Raw genomic sequence first — 13,413 nt, 5'->3', positions numbered from 1 at the left:
GGATGTATTGGATGTATTGGATGTATTGGATGTATTGGATGTATTGGATGTATTGGATGTATTGGATGTATTGGATGTATTGGATGTATTGGATGTATTGGATGTATTGGATGTATTGGATGTATTGGATGTATTGGATGTATTGGATGTATTGGATGTATTGGATGTATTGGATGTATTGGATGTATTGGATGTATTGGATGTATTGGATGTATTGGATGTATCGGATGTCAAATACAACATCACTTAGCGATTGATCGGAGCAACTTTGCAAGTCCACTCTTTGGTATAATTGTGTTTGTGATGGGTGTGGGGTGCAGTATGCTGGCTGTTTTGGCTTGCATGTTCAGTCTTGCGATTTTGTTGTTCGGGAGTGGAACTCGGGGGGTCAGGGCCACTTGCCGAGTGCCTTGAGGCTGTCGATGGCCCAATGGAAACCCTGGTCAGCGAGTTTGCGGTACCAGAAGGCGGCGGTGTCGATGTTCTCGTGGACACCATAACCATTTTGATAGCAGTGACCGAGCGCTTCTTGTCCCATTTGAGTGCCCTGCTCGGCCGACTTGCGATACCACTCGACTGCCTTGGTGAAGTCCTGGGTGACTCCGTTTCCATAGCAGTAGGACTCACCAAGCTTCCACTGCCCGTACGGGTTGCCTTGGTTGGCTGACTTGCAATACCACTCGAATGCCTTGTCGTGGTCCCCCGATACTCCCGCTTGACACAAATAGCACGCTCCAATCCATAACTGACTGTCACTGTGGTCGTCGTTGGCGAGTTGCTCAAAGATGACCGCCGCCTTCTTCTGGTCTTCAGCGACTCCGAATCCATGGAACAGACACACAGCCTCGAGATGTCTGCACAGCCAGTCACGATCCGATCCAAACTGGCACAACTCGAAGAACTTTCCAGTAGCTGGCGAGTGGCAAGGGGTCATCCCCCAAGCAGCAAGGCACTCGTTCTCTCCAAGGTTGAACTCATCCGATTCGTTCTTGCGGATGATCGTGATTCCCTTCAGCTGGTCACGCTGGCTGCCTCGGCCGAGGTAGTGCATCCATCCGACCATGTGCGTTGCGATGGGTTTGATGACTGGATCGGTGGACTTGGTGCTGACTTCCTGCCAGTAGTTGAAGGCGTCGGCGTCGCTCTGTTCGACACTATGACCGATGAACGAGAACCAGGCCTGGAGGAACACGATATGGAGACGGCCGTCTTCACTGCCTTGATCTGCGGCCTTGGAGTACCACTCGATGGCTGTGTTGTAATCTTGATCGACACCGTCGCCATTCTCGTAGCATCGACCTAGAGCAAGTTGAACCTGGGTGATTCCGCACACTGCAAGATTTCTATATAACTCGAAAGCTTGGACGTGGGCCTGGGCCGAGTCGATACAGAGAACGGGATGGTAGAAATTTTCATCGTGATAAAACTCGGCCAGGCGGGACTGGGCCATTGAATGGTTGGTTTTGGCTGCATTCAGCAAGTGTTGGAAGATTTCCGGCTTGATGGTTCGCCGCTTGGGCCATTTCACTCTCCATTGGTCGAGATCGACTTGGAGGATCCTTGCCAGGAAATAGGAAGCAGCGGCATTGCCCTTATCGGCTTGATCTTCAAGCCAGGACCGGTCAGCTGAGTCTGGATTCTTGCAGTGTAGGGAGAGGGCAATCTGGTCGCTCGGTGTGAGTCCGATCCATAGCTGTCCGTCTGGATTGCACAGTTCTGCCTTCTGACACCAGCTATGGAAGCGAGGCAGCTTGGAGCTCAGGAGGGGTCGGGCATGCCTACACACTCGGAGCAGGGTCTTGATTGTGTTCAAATCAAGGGCGAGCTGAAAGCTGTCGTTGCAACAGACGATTGTAAAGATATCTGGGTTGTGTTCCAGTGAGTACTGGGCGATATCGGGCATCGACGAGGTTGTTCTGGCTTCAGCTTGTGATTGCTGAGTGGCAGATGATGCCGTGTTTGAAGCAGACTCGATCATGCTGGCCATGTTGACGGAGACAGGATTGGAGGCAAGTGGATGTTGGAGATGGACAGGAGACGACGATGGAATTTTTGGAAAAGCAAGTCAGACGCCGGCAAAAGAAAGCGAAGCAAAGCACTGGCCGCGCCACCTGGTATCATGTGGGAGACACAGGTGTCAGGTGCGCAACATACGAGCGCAGCCTATGCCAAATCGGGCTGGGCAAACCTTGTTCCTCGTGCTGGCTCGAATGGGATCCAGCCAGTGTCAATGGAGCCGGATTGATATGCCATGGTCGCAGGTTCGATTCCTCTTCGATCACCCATCCAGCCCATACCCGCTTTCCATGTGTTGTCGCCAGTAACGGGCCATCCATCCTCTCTCAATGGTATTGGTGTGGTTGGTGAGCTCGGCTGTAGAAGCTTGTTCCCCGGCTGTTCTCGGCTGTCCATATGGAATGTTTCGGGCTGTTCATCATGATTTTACCCCGATTGAACATTCGAAACTGCGACTTTCATGGCCGTTCGGGCTGATCGATCATGGCGCGGCAACATCCTCGAATGCCCTGGCCAGATCTCATTCTCTCTCTCCACCAGTGCTCAGAGATCCAACCCATCCCACATCCTCAACATGTCCTCCGGGTCTGATCGCCTCATTGCGCTGTGGGCCCGCGCCGATAGCGATGGTGTCCCCTTTGGTGCTTCCCCGACCCAGGCCCCAAATGAAGGAGGCTTTCATTGCGATATGCGATGGAAGATGCGATGCGAGAGGGTATCTTCATGGTTGTGCTGGACAATGATCAAGTCTCCTCCTCTTTGGGCTCGATGAGAAGCGTGCCTGGTCTGCGACTCCAATGGAGTTTGGCGTATCGCCCCGCATCTCAAGGCATTCAAGGCCATCTTTGTCGATCCCAGCGGTTCCTTCCAGAGCATTGGTCATTCTGCCTTGGCAGTCTATCGCGATCGCCTGGAGTTGCTCCCCCATGTTGCCGAGGTGTGCAGTGCGGGGATGATGCTGGCTCCAACGTTGTATCGCAGATTCGTCAAGACACATGCAGATGAGTGGAGACAAATGATCACACCTTCCCACAAGAGTGCCTGGTTGCAGCAGAAGATCAACAGTGCCACTAACTCAGTGGTATTCAACGATGGCACCGTGCTCGACTTGATGACCATGCAGACCCGTCCCGCTCGTGCTGGTGATAGATTTGCCTCCACTCTTCCCTTTGCATTCTCGCTAGAGTATTTGGACGACTATACCGATTGTGCATCCACAGTGAAAGTGGTGTGCTTCTTGTCCGGGAATGTGGGGTGTAATGGATGTCCTCGAGTACCTGCTGGATTTCCTGGCCTGTGCTTGATCTTTGCCTCATGCACCCAGATATTCGTCTTGTTCTGGCTAGGAGACAAGTAACTCGACGGCAAGGAGGATCTGCTGTGTCTCGTCAAGAAGGCCGTTGGCAGCATGGTCACTTCGTTTCCTGGCTGACTTTTCGAAGCAACCCGCCAACCCGAGTGGCATGAACCCACACTTTGCATTGGTCAGGAAAACCAGCCCAGCTCTCACGACCGATCACGGCGACTGCCCCATGGTGGTGCTCAAGACGACACTCAGGCTGCTCCAGCAGTATGAGCCCAATGGGGAGTTCGAATCACTTGCCTGCCATTGCGAGAGAAGCGAGAGCGCACTGATGATCCCCTGTCGAGGACGATGGAGTACCAGGCCCGACACCCCCAAATCATGTCCTGCTTCGTGCAAGTCGCTCGCGTGTGTTGGTCTTGCGCTTCGTACCAAACACGGCATCTTCTTCGTCCAGCCCAAAGGCACTCCCGCAATCAATAAATATCTCTTCTCCATTATGAATGTCTCGCAGTGCCCTCAGCACCACTCCGACTCCCCTATCCTGGGCGAGCTTTGCGTTGACATCGTTGGTGTCGTCCGAGTGGTTGGCGAGAGTTCCGATTCCTCTCCGACATGCACCGTCTTCGTATCGTCCCGCGTTGAGCCCGATTCGGCGTTCAACGAGGTATGGGGCGTTGGTGTTTCCGTATCGGCTCTGTCTTTCTTGGCCAGGGATGGGCTGCCCATCGTACTCGATGATCACTTGGCCTCTCTTGAACAGGACTGCATTCTCGAGTCTTTCGCGCTCACCGTCATCGTACACACTCGCGGACACATGCTTGTATGCGAACAACCCCTTTCCTGCGCCTGGGATGGTGGAGTCGTCGATGCGCAGGTTTTTCACCGTCGCCAGATGGGAGTAGCAATACTTGACCCCAATACAGGTCGTGCGGGTGCAGCGTCGACCATCGATCTTGGTGACCACGCAGCGTTCACACCGCATTCGGCATTCCCATGAGTCGACATCATCGCTTTCATAGTCGAAGTAATAAGACGTCCTTGGTGGCATTCCAGTCGATCGGGCTGACTTGAGTGCTTGAACACTGGTTTTGATTATTACGTGTGGCAATGCCCTGGGTCTCGGCTTTGAATCCATGCGAGACGTGGGGTTTTTGCATCCCCCCCCAAAGATCCTCACTGGTGTCATGGGTGAGCGTTTCCTAGAGAAGGTCGCTCCTTCACTCCCGCCCTGCGCCGCTCCAGTATCACTCGTCAGCATTGTATCCATGATTCCTGGGACAGTCGGTGACTTCTTTTCATCTCTCTGTGGCAATGTTCGATTCAAGCGACTCACACATTCTGCACTCGAGCAAGCTGCACTGCCACACACAGACTCAGACAGCGACACATGGGTATGGTGCGATTGAGTCGTTTTATTCATTCACGAATGCGCTCGAGGTACACTCTGACTGCATACTCGTTCCCCTCGTACCAGAAATCGCATCATCGATGGAATGAAGGTTTTCACACCCAGCAGATCAGCGCCTCCAAAGCAGTAATGGCCATCGCCTTCGCCATCCAAGTCTACTCTGCAGTAGACTACGCCACGTACATGCTGGTGGCATCGAGCGAGCCGGTACTGGCTGTCGCTGTGGCCTTATTTTGGCGAGTTCTTTGAAGATAACGACGGCTACTTTGCTGTCTCGATCTACAGCACACCCATGCTCCAGGCACATGGCCACCAGATGCTTGCAGAGTCAGTCGTACTTTGCCCCAAACCTGCACATTCGCCTGGAAGGGATATGAGAATACCCGTCGAAACGGGACTAGTCGATTCTCATAGAGCCTCGCGTTGATTTCGTCCGATTAATCAGACGATATGTTCTTCCGAGCACAGGGAGCAAACTCGGAGATGCCGGACCACAGAGGCGGGTCTGCAAAGTGCAAACCACACCCCACTTCTCATCGAACCTCAGATGCTGATACAGCGTTTCCAAAATGAAATGGGACACCCCCGTTTTTAACCTGAATACACCCACCCACTCATCGCATTCATGGTCAAACACACCACCATTGGTTTCCGCATCGCTGCACTGAGAGCCATCGCTTGCATTCAATGACCAGATGGACACAAATGGATCACTTGCATGATGTGCTTCTGGCATTGAATCAAGGACGCCAATGTGGGCATTTGGTCTGCAGGAATGGATGAGCACCACACCAAGTCCCAAGATCCCCGGGGTGGCTTCCTTCCTGCAATACAATCGCCATGTGTTCGATGGAGACATGCTGGAGAAACAGCTGTACTTCAGCCTGACCCGGCGACGGCGATTCAGGCGACTCGATCTCCACAGCAAGCGACAGCGCACTGTCCACGAGATGTGCAAGCGAGTCATCGACCAGGCACCAAAGGAGACCGTAGTGGTGATTGCCTTTGGGAATGCATCCTGGAAACAGGGGAAGGGATATGTACCGAACCGACTCGCCTGCCCCGACTCTCTCAATATCGACATCAATGTTGAGGGCCTCGCCATGTGAGTCTGTCCAGCAAGTAGAGCGAATGCTCCACACTTCCGTCAAGATGGCAATGCCTCGCGGAACATGATCTCGGTGTGTCAGTCGATCGTTTGCAGGAGATCGAGCGGGTGTATTGAAGATTGCACTCTCAAGTCAACAACAGCACTTCGATTGTCAACCGAGTCGGCCATCAATCTGTGGTCGAGACCATGCGCCCTGTGGATCGTTGGACTCGAGGTCGTGGTGGCTGCGATGGGATCGGGACTGGCTCTCAACCGGCTCTGTTCCGTTCTGTTTCTGCAGTGGCTGTGTGTATCGCTTGCGACACTCATGTTTCCGCTTTGGTATCAAGTGCTTGGAGAGTCCATGTTCAACTGGCCATGGTCAATACACCGGTCTCATCAGGGAGACCTCAACTCGGGCACCATTGCCAGCGTGTGCACGAAGATGATGTTGCGCTGTTATCGCAGATCCACGCCATGCGGCCAGGTCAGCTGGTGTTCTTGCAGCTGGATGGCCAAGGAAATGATCCATGCTGGACCATGGACATGTGCACATATGCACCCAAAGAAAGCAAGTATCAACTGTAAAAACAGGGCATTCCATTTCCATTTTGCGGACACTGTGGTCAAGAGTCCGAGACAGCATGATGCGCCGTCATCGGGTATTCTGACTATCTGCCGGGACAACGATCCCTCCAAAGCTCTTGCGGATAAACTAATAAGCACAAACAAAGAATGTGGGTACGTCTCAGAGTCCGCGAGGGAAACGGAAGGAAGCTGGGGTCGAAGCCATGGCCGTTGGCAAAGGAACCATCAAGCTCTGCGGGCAAAGACTGGACAGCAAAAGTTGCATCGCCTAAATAACTAGATTCAGTGAAAGTAAATGGATAGTAGCCATCAAAGAGTGCAGGGTCGGCCAGCTGGTTCTGGGGGTCAACGTAGAGCAGGGGAGCGGCAGAGGGCGTGGAGGACGTGGAGGACACAAAAGAATCGGCTAGAATCGCCGAGGCCGCAGGATTGGGGACATTGGCCTGGGTCATGCCGGTGCAAGGCAGCGAAGAAAGAGTCGAGGAAGGCGGAGAGCAGTAAAACGAAGGAGAGGTTTTGCAGCGCTTGGCAGGATGGTGTATGATCTCGTCATAAAATCCTTCGTAGGTCGAGAGGGGCGACACAAAGGTCGAAGCCGGGAGGAACGGACTAGCGGTCGAGCCAAGGATACTGCTCGAAGGAAGCTGAGCAACGGTAGTCATCGTGGGATTGGACATTTCTGCGGTTTGACGGAACATGGCAGGATCGGCGACGGAAAAACTGTTGAAGGAGTACTGGCTATTGATGGGCAGAGCAGAGTTGGCAAAGCCGGGCGCATTGATGGGCTGGACCGCCTGAACCAGAGGCGCATTCAAGCTCATGTTGGCGATGGGCATGCTCGCAAGGGCAGTCGGGAGATATCCGGACGAGGCCGAGTCGAACAGGCCACATCCAGACACGATGTTGTTGGGCGGGACATATGCAAGAGACTCTTCTTCGGGCGGGGTTTGGTTGGCATTGGCATTCTGCATCAGCTGGTGGATGCGCTCGTATTGATCCTTGTCCACCGTGTTGGCGTTGACGGAGGAGGGGGCAGACACCATGGGCTGGAATTGAGGCTGGAACTGGGGTCTGGTTGGCTCGGCCCAAATGGTGTTGATGTCCGGGATCGAAAACGGGGGCATCACTGCAGACACAGGCGACGCTGCGATGATCGCATCGGCCGGGACACCCGTCGAGAAGTCATGGACGATTTGGCTGTCTGGGGCCGTTTGGATGAGCGATGCTGGCTGGAAGTCGAGCATATTTGGAGCAAAGCCATAATCGGCGAACTGAGGGCAAAAGGTCGCGTATTCCTTGGAGTACATCTCCTTCGAGTCAAACAGTGTTGTCAGCATTGGGCCCGGAGTGGCCTCCTGACCGTTCGAGTGGGGAGGCTCGACAGAGGGCTGGAAGCAAGTCGGGAGGTGTTCTTGGGAAGCCGGGGCGATGGGTCGATAGCCTGTCGTGGTAATGGGCTGGCAGCTAGACGGAGAGGCAACACTCGAAGCAGGGCTGGGGGCGATGGTCACAGGAAGCTTGGCAACGCATGCAGGATGCTGGACGCTGTCCTCCGTATGGCTCTTGAGCGAGGACTTTGCGGCGAGAGAGGCAGGCACCAAATGCGCAAACTTGTCCAGAAGCATTTCAACGAAATCGGCGTGGGTCCTTTTGTCATAGCCGAGGGCCTTGAGCTCGTGGAACTTGTCCTTGAGCTTGTCCGAGATCCAGATGGTCCAGACGTCGGATTTGGGCTTGCCCTTTGGAGAGTCTGGCGAGGGAGCGGCGGCGGCGAGGGCGGCGAGGGCGGCGAGGGCGGCGACTGGAACGGCATTGAAGACATCACCGAAATGGTCGGCGCAGGTGACATTGGCAGCGGCAGCGGCAGCATGGTCCTCCACAGGAGCGGCAAGCAGGGCAGCGGGGACTGCAGGGGCAGCGAAAACAGCATCCAGGGCCAGCTTGGGGGTCTGGTGGCCCACGGAATCGGCATAGACGTCCAAGAGCCACTCGAGGAACTCGTCGTAGGGATCCTGGAAGCGGTCTTGAAGCCGCTACAGTGAGAGGGAGAGTGCAAGCAGCACACGGAGCGTCAAGAGCTGCCCGAGGGCTCAGACAGGACGAGGGACGCCCGTCATGTTGGGAACGAGACATGGCGATGGCGGTCTGGTCTGGTCTGGTCTGGTCTGGTCTGGTCTGGTCTGGTCTGGTCTGGGAGCCACACCCACCTTTTTGAGCTTCAGGTTGAAACGGTCTTTTTTCCTGCTGTTTGGGCGGTGGGCCGGAGTTCCCACAAGCGAAGACATGTTCCTCTGCGGGGAAGATCAGGCAAGGCCAGGAAGCCGAAGTGGCCGGGGAAGTGCGGACGAGGGTTAGGTCAGGGCAAGCGAGAGGGAGAAACGGGCGATTGTGGGCAGACACGGCAGGAGCGAGCGAGGGCGAGAAGCGAGGGCGAAATAAGGAGCCCCGGGCGGCGCCAAGAGGGTATCAGCACAGCCAATGGGAGCGGCAGTGGATGGACTTGCAGTGGCGAGTGCAGTGGCGAGTGCACCAATACAACACTCCCGGCCGGTGTGATGTTACAGTTGTTGTTGTTGTTATTGTTGTTATTGGTATTGTTGTTGTTACAGTTGTTGTTGTTATTGGTATTGTTGTTGTTATTGGTATTGTTGTTATTATTCGGCGGAATGGTATTGCTGGTGTTGGTGTGGCTGTCCTGTTTGACAGCGCTGCTCGCCCACAAACCCAACTGCAATTGGCATGGCCACCACGACAGCACTCGCTTGAATATAGGTTTGTATTGACATCCACAGCAACACCATCCACCCCGTGAGTTCAAGCTTTGGTGAGAGCGCGGTGTGGCAGATTGCCCCGGTTGGCTCCACACCGATTCATGAGCTTCCGCTCTGGCCGCTTGCCCTAATTCAAAAAAGTCCGCAGCGTTGCGAGCAGGTCTGTGTTCTCCTCGGGAGTGCCGACCGTGATTCGGAGACAAGCCAGGCATCCAAGGCTCGTTGCCTCGGAATCGGACCACGATCTTGTTCTTCTCGGCCATGCTCTTGTAGATCGAGTGTGCCAGCTGGTTGTCCGGGGCTCCTTCGGCGCTCAGACACTGGGCCAGCACAAAGTTGGCCTGGTTGGTGCCAATGAGCCGAATCTGGGCAAAGGCCCCGAGCTCACGCAGCAGTCGTGCTCGCTCGCTCTCGATGCTGGCCACCTTGACCTTCATGCTGCTGATGCCTGCAGGGCCGAGGGCAGCAATGGCGTGCTTGGATGTCAGCGAAGAGATGTTGTAAGGGGCCTTGGTACTGTTGAGGATCCGAGCGATCGAGGGCTGTGCGATAGCGATGCCCAGTCTGTGGAAACCAAGAAACCGAGAGTGAGGTGGATGAGTCGACCGGGCTCGGCGCTGTTGCTGCACCCCAAGAGGCTTCTCGAGCCGCATGGATCTCCCCTCGCACTCCAGTGCTCAGCGCACGTACCTGATACCAGCCAGACCAAACGACTTGGACAGCGTCTGGGTGACAATCAGATTGGGGTACTCTTTGGCCCACTCCGACACCGTCTGGTCCTGGCAAAAGTCGATGTAGGCCTCGTCGACGACAACGACGCCCCTAAAGTTCTCGTAGTTCAGGACAGCGGCAATGTCCTCGTGCTTGAGCAGGGAGCTGGTGGGGTTGCCGGGCGAGCACAAGAAAATGGCCTTGATGGTCGGATCCGCATCAATGGCTTTGAACATCTGCGGATATGCGAATGCGGGGATGTCGTGGTTAGATAAACGCCTGCAGGCGAAAAGTTGCCATACCAACATCCACACACAGGCGCCGATCTTCGCACAAGTGTGGTCCTGGCCCGACAGCACCATCAAAGTGGAGACCGACCTCAGGCAGGTCCAGCTGGAACGAGGCATCCTCGGTAATCAGCGGCACCTTGACCACGCCAACGTCGTTGACCTGGGCACAGACGCTGTACATGCCGTAGGTCGGGGGCGTGATCAGGATCTTGTCCTTGGCAGGCGTGCAAAAGACTCGGATGATCAGATCGATCGACTCGTCGGAGCCAACGCCGAGGAAAAAGTAATCGGGCGAAGGAACGTTGCGGAACTGGGCCAGGAGCGCCTTGAGCTCGACTTGGTGGGGGTCTGGGTATCGCTCGAGCTGAAGATCGCCGAGTTCGGTTTCCAGCGCGACGGCCGGGCCAAACGAGTTCTCGTTGGCATCAAGCAGGATACCCTCGGAGTAATCGTCTCGAGCACATCGGTATGGCTGGAGGAGGAGGCAAGACGGGATCGTGAGCTCGCTGGCCGGCAGACAACGGAGCTGTCCTCCAAGCAGCACCGCACGCCACATGCTTGATGCGAGGTTTGGTCGTCTGGCTCATCGGCTCACCTGGAGCTTCCAGATGTTGGGACGAACGACGGCCTCGAGGCTGAAGTCTGGGCGACGCAGAGACATGGCGGATGGATACCGGATGGAGATGCCGGATGGAGCCGCAAGGCAGGTGCTGGGGCAGAGATTCGCAGCCGACAACCAGCCCGCAATTTGACTGCCGGCTTGCGGCGCCCGAACTGATAGCGCAGCACCGCGCTGTCCTGTGTGACCGCGAGACGTGTGCGCAGCAGGGCCCGAGCGCCGCCGCGCCACCGCCTCGGCCGTGCTCACGTGTCGGCGCAACGCGGGCTGGCCATGCTGGTCTTCCCGCGGGCTTGATGTCGCCGTGCTGCCTGCTGCCGGGACTGCACCGCTGCCTCGATCTCGGCCGCATCCTCTCGCTCCACCACCGCCAGAACCTCTCTCTACTGCCGGAGCGCGGCCCGCCTCTTGCCGCTGCATTGTGCTCGAATCCCGCGCGTGGCCAGCGGTCCCAAGCGACGTCCTCTGTCGTGCCCACTGCCTTGGTTGTCTGTTCCCACGGTCGGTCGGTCATACCCCCTCATCCAGCCATCGATACTGCCACGGCTGCACAGCATCTGCAACGCGCAATATTGGCACCAGCGATAAAACCCAAGCCGCTCCGTACTCCTCGGCTCGGCTGCTGAAGCATTGTCCTTTTCGGCGGCCCGTTGCTCCGCTCTCGCCAACGCATCCATCCTAACGCGCCCCGCTCAGCGTCTCGCATCCGTCTGCCTATTCAAGACCCCGTGTGCCCACGCCCTTGACCATGATGTCGACATCCTCCACGGGCCCGTCACAGAGCACTCCATCCAAACCGGAGCCGAGTCCCGCCGTCTTTACATCCCCGCCTACCTCGCCGTTGGGACCCTCGCCACGCTCGAGCAATGCCGATGTTGCCCATCTCGCCAGCGCAGCCAATGTCGCCGGAAAGAGCGTAGTGGACGCAGCGAAAAAGAATAGGTAGGCAAATTTGATAGTAGCTCAGAGGCCTGAGCCGCTTTTCGCACCTCCGTGGTGGCTGCGGCCTCCTTCGAATCAGCCCTTCCGTCACGACTTGCAGTGGTGCTCGACGCGTCCAAACGCCCGTGAAGGCTATCGCCCAGGCCGCACACTCCAGATCCACACCCTGTAGCCGAGCGCAGTCTATCGGCCTGGAAAAATACCAATTCGGTGGGCAATCCTTGCTGATGGGCAGTGATGGCGCGAAGCTAACCCAAGAGTACCTCCTGCTGCCATACATCCGATGCCATGCTCCTCACAGCGTCGTGATCAAGGTCGGGATGGTGGGAGATAGCCAGATTGGCAAGACAAGCTTGATGGTCAAATACGTTGAGGGCTCGTTTGATGAGGACTATATCCAGACCCTTGGTGGGTTGACGTGCTGCCTCGAGCGTATAGGGGCGGGGGATGTGCCCGGTGGCAACTTTGTCTTGCAGGTCGTCATGCCTTGATGACCAAGGGGACAGTATTCATTTCAGCGTCGAGCCTGCCGCATCGTTCTGGCCTCGGCTTTTCAAACTGAGTTCTCCACACACGTGCATGCTCGCGCCCCAACCCTTTCCTTTGCATCACAGGCGTCAACTTTATGGAAAAGACCATCTCGATCCGAAACACAGAAATCACCTTCAGCATCTGGGATCTTGGCGGGCAGCGTGAATTCGTCAACATGCTCCCGCTCGTCTGTAACGATGCCGTGGCCATCTTGTTCATGTTTGATTTGTCCCGAAAGTCCACCCTCAACAGCATCAAAGAGTGGTACAGACAAGCCAGAGGATTCAATAAGGTACAGCCCAAATCCATCGCCGCCATTTCAGATCGGCCGCTGTGGTACAGAATAGGTAGTCATATCAATGGCGCTGCTCCCACCACAGACGGCTCCTCGTCCTTGGTCTTGTGCCGTGGCTCACGGCTCGTTTCTGATGATCCGCTCTGTCGCCTCTCCTGACCACCATCCCTTGGCTCCACTACGCTGCACCGCGCTGCACCGCGCTGTGTGGGCGCTATTCATCCAGACCGCCATCCCCTTTCTGATCGGCACCAAGTATGACCAGTTTGCGACCTTTCCCAGAGAGGAGCAAGAAGAAATCACCCAGCAGGTGAGCAGCGATGCAGCGATACCCTCTGGCAGACTCGTCCGTTGCGATTGGGCGTCGCCTGGCCCACGGTTACTTTTGCGCTTGCCCCTGCACTGACCCCTTCTGCTGCTGTCCTTGGACACCATCGCTCGCTCGTTTGTTGCTTTGATCTTGCAGGCGCGGAGATTCGCCAAAGCCATGAAGGCATCGCTTGTGTTCTGCTCCACGTCACATTCAATCAACGTCCAGAAAATCTTCAAGATTGTGTTGGCCAAAGCCTTCGATCTCAAGTGTACGATTCCATGTATCGAGGAGATGGGTGCGCCTATTCTGGAGTACTGACAGCAGCGCCTTGCGATCTTTGGTTCTGGCCCGCGGCTGTATTGTCCGAGAGGATGCTGGTGGGTGGGGAGGTGTGAAGAGGCATCTTGATCGCCGCCTCATCTCGCCATGGCCGCTCTGGGACAGTGTGTTGGGCAAGCTCGGTTGGCAGAATAGACTCAGTCGACAACACAGCTGCCCGACTGCATATCGACATCCATCGGATCGTATCCCCC

General features: G+C 56.0%; 5 protein-coding genes across 5 annotated transcripts; 1 reads left to right on the top strand and 4 right to left on the bottom strand.

Annotated features, from left to right (window-relative positions):
* Window positions 1-388: 388 nt before the first annotated feature.
* On the bottom strand, window positions 389-1,450 carry BJ171DRAFT_427776 (uncharacterized protein; the record flags this gene model as incomplete). The annotated part of the gene is made up of 2 exons (XM_053107824.1): window positions 389-844; window positions 1,193-1,450. The coding sequence occupies 2 exons, from the start codon at window positions 1,448-1,450 to the stop codon at window positions 389-391; spliced, it is 714 nt and encodes a 237-aa protein (XP_052963389.1).
* A 2,216-nt stretch (window positions 1,451-3,666) lies between these two features.
* BJ171DRAFT_631935 (uncharacterized protein) lies at window positions 3,667-4,711 on the bottom strand (the record flags this gene model as incomplete). The annotated part of the gene is made up of 2 exons (XM_053115638.1): window positions 3,667-4,404; window positions 4,656-4,711. 2 exons carry the CDS (start codon window positions 4,709-4,711, stop codon window positions 3,699-3,701), a joined length of 762 nt encoding a protein of 253 aa, XP_052963388.1. The 3' UTR covers window positions 3,667-3,698.
* A 1,738-nt stretch (window positions 4,712-6,449) lies between these two features.
* Window positions 6,450-8,808, bottom strand: BJ171DRAFT_217178 (uncharacterized protein). The gene is made up of 2 exons (XM_053106445.1): window positions 8,616-8,808; window positions 6,450-8,441 (listed from the first exon to the last, which is right to left on the bottom strand). Exons 1-2 carry the CDS (start codon window positions 8,691-8,693, stop codon window positions 6,492-6,494), a joined length of 2,028 nt encoding a protein of 675 aa, XP_052963387.1. The 5' UTR covers window positions 8,694-8,808; the 3' UTR covers window positions 6,450-6,491.
* A 470-nt stretch (window positions 8,809-9,278) lies between these two features.
* BJ171DRAFT_562659 (pyridoxal phosphate-dependent transferase) lies at window positions 9,279-10,910 on the bottom strand (the record flags this gene model as incomplete). The annotated part of the gene is made up of 5 exons (XM_053113275.1): window positions 10,776-10,910; window positions 10,269-10,652; window positions 9,870-10,126; window positions 9,381-9,743; window positions 9,279-9,306 (listed from the first exon to the last, which is right to left on the bottom strand). The coding sequence occupies exons 1-5, from the start codon at window positions 10,839-10,841 to the stop codon at window positions 9,279-9,281; spliced, it is 1,098 nt and encodes a 365-aa protein (XP_052963386.1). The 5' UTR covers window positions 10,842-10,910.
* Window positions 10,911-11,136: 226 nt separating this feature from the next.
* BJ171DRAFT_601972 (P-loop containing nucleoside triphosphate hydrolase protein) lies at window positions 11,137-13,408 on the top strand. Its single transcript, XM_053115125.1, has 5 exons — window positions 11,137-11,741; window positions 12,043-12,149; window positions 12,356-12,564; window positions 12,794-12,877; window positions 13,034-13,408. Exons 1-5 carry the CDS (start codon window positions 11,548-11,550, stop codon window positions 13,196-13,198), a joined length of 759 nt encoding a protein of 252 aa, XP_052963385.1. The 5' UTR covers window positions 11,137-11,547; the 3' UTR covers window positions 13,199-13,408.
* The last annotated feature ends 5 nt before the right edge of the window (window positions 13,409-13,413 follow it).

The sequence above is a fragment of the Polychytrium aggregatum genome (assembly GCF_025602895.1).
Source record: "Polychytrium aggregatum strain JEL109 chromosome Unknown BJ171scaffold_41, whole genome shotgun sequence".
In the NCBI taxonomy this organism is placed as follows: Eukaryota; Fungi; Chytridiomycota; class Chytridiomycetes; order Polychytriales; genus Polychytrium; species Polychytrium aggregatum.
The sequence above is the reverse complement of the archived record's forward strand: the minus strand, read 5'-3'. Positions and strand labels throughout refer to the sequence as shown.

Coding starts and splice junctions, on each gene's coding strand:
- BJ171DRAFT_217178 (XM_053106445.1), bottom strand. CDS start 8,693: ATGTCTTCGCTTGTGGGAACTCCGGCCCACCGCCCAAACAGCAGGAAA. Junction 8,442..8,615: donor TCAACCTGAAGCTCAAAAAG/GTGGGTGTGGCT, acceptor CTCTCACTGTAG/CGGCTTCAAGACCGCTTCCA.
- BJ171DRAFT_601972 (XM_053115125.1), top strand. CDS start 11,548: ATGATGTCGACATCCTCCACGGGCCCGTCACAGAGCACTCCATCCAAA. Junction 12,150..12,355: donor GGACTATATCCAGACCCTTG/GTGGGTTGACGT, acceptor TTTGCATCACAG/GCGTCAACTTTATGGAAAAG. Junction 12,565..12,793: donor AAGCCAGAGGATTCAATAAG/GTACAGCCCAAA, acceptor CTATTCATCCAG/ACCGCCATCCCCTTTCTGAT.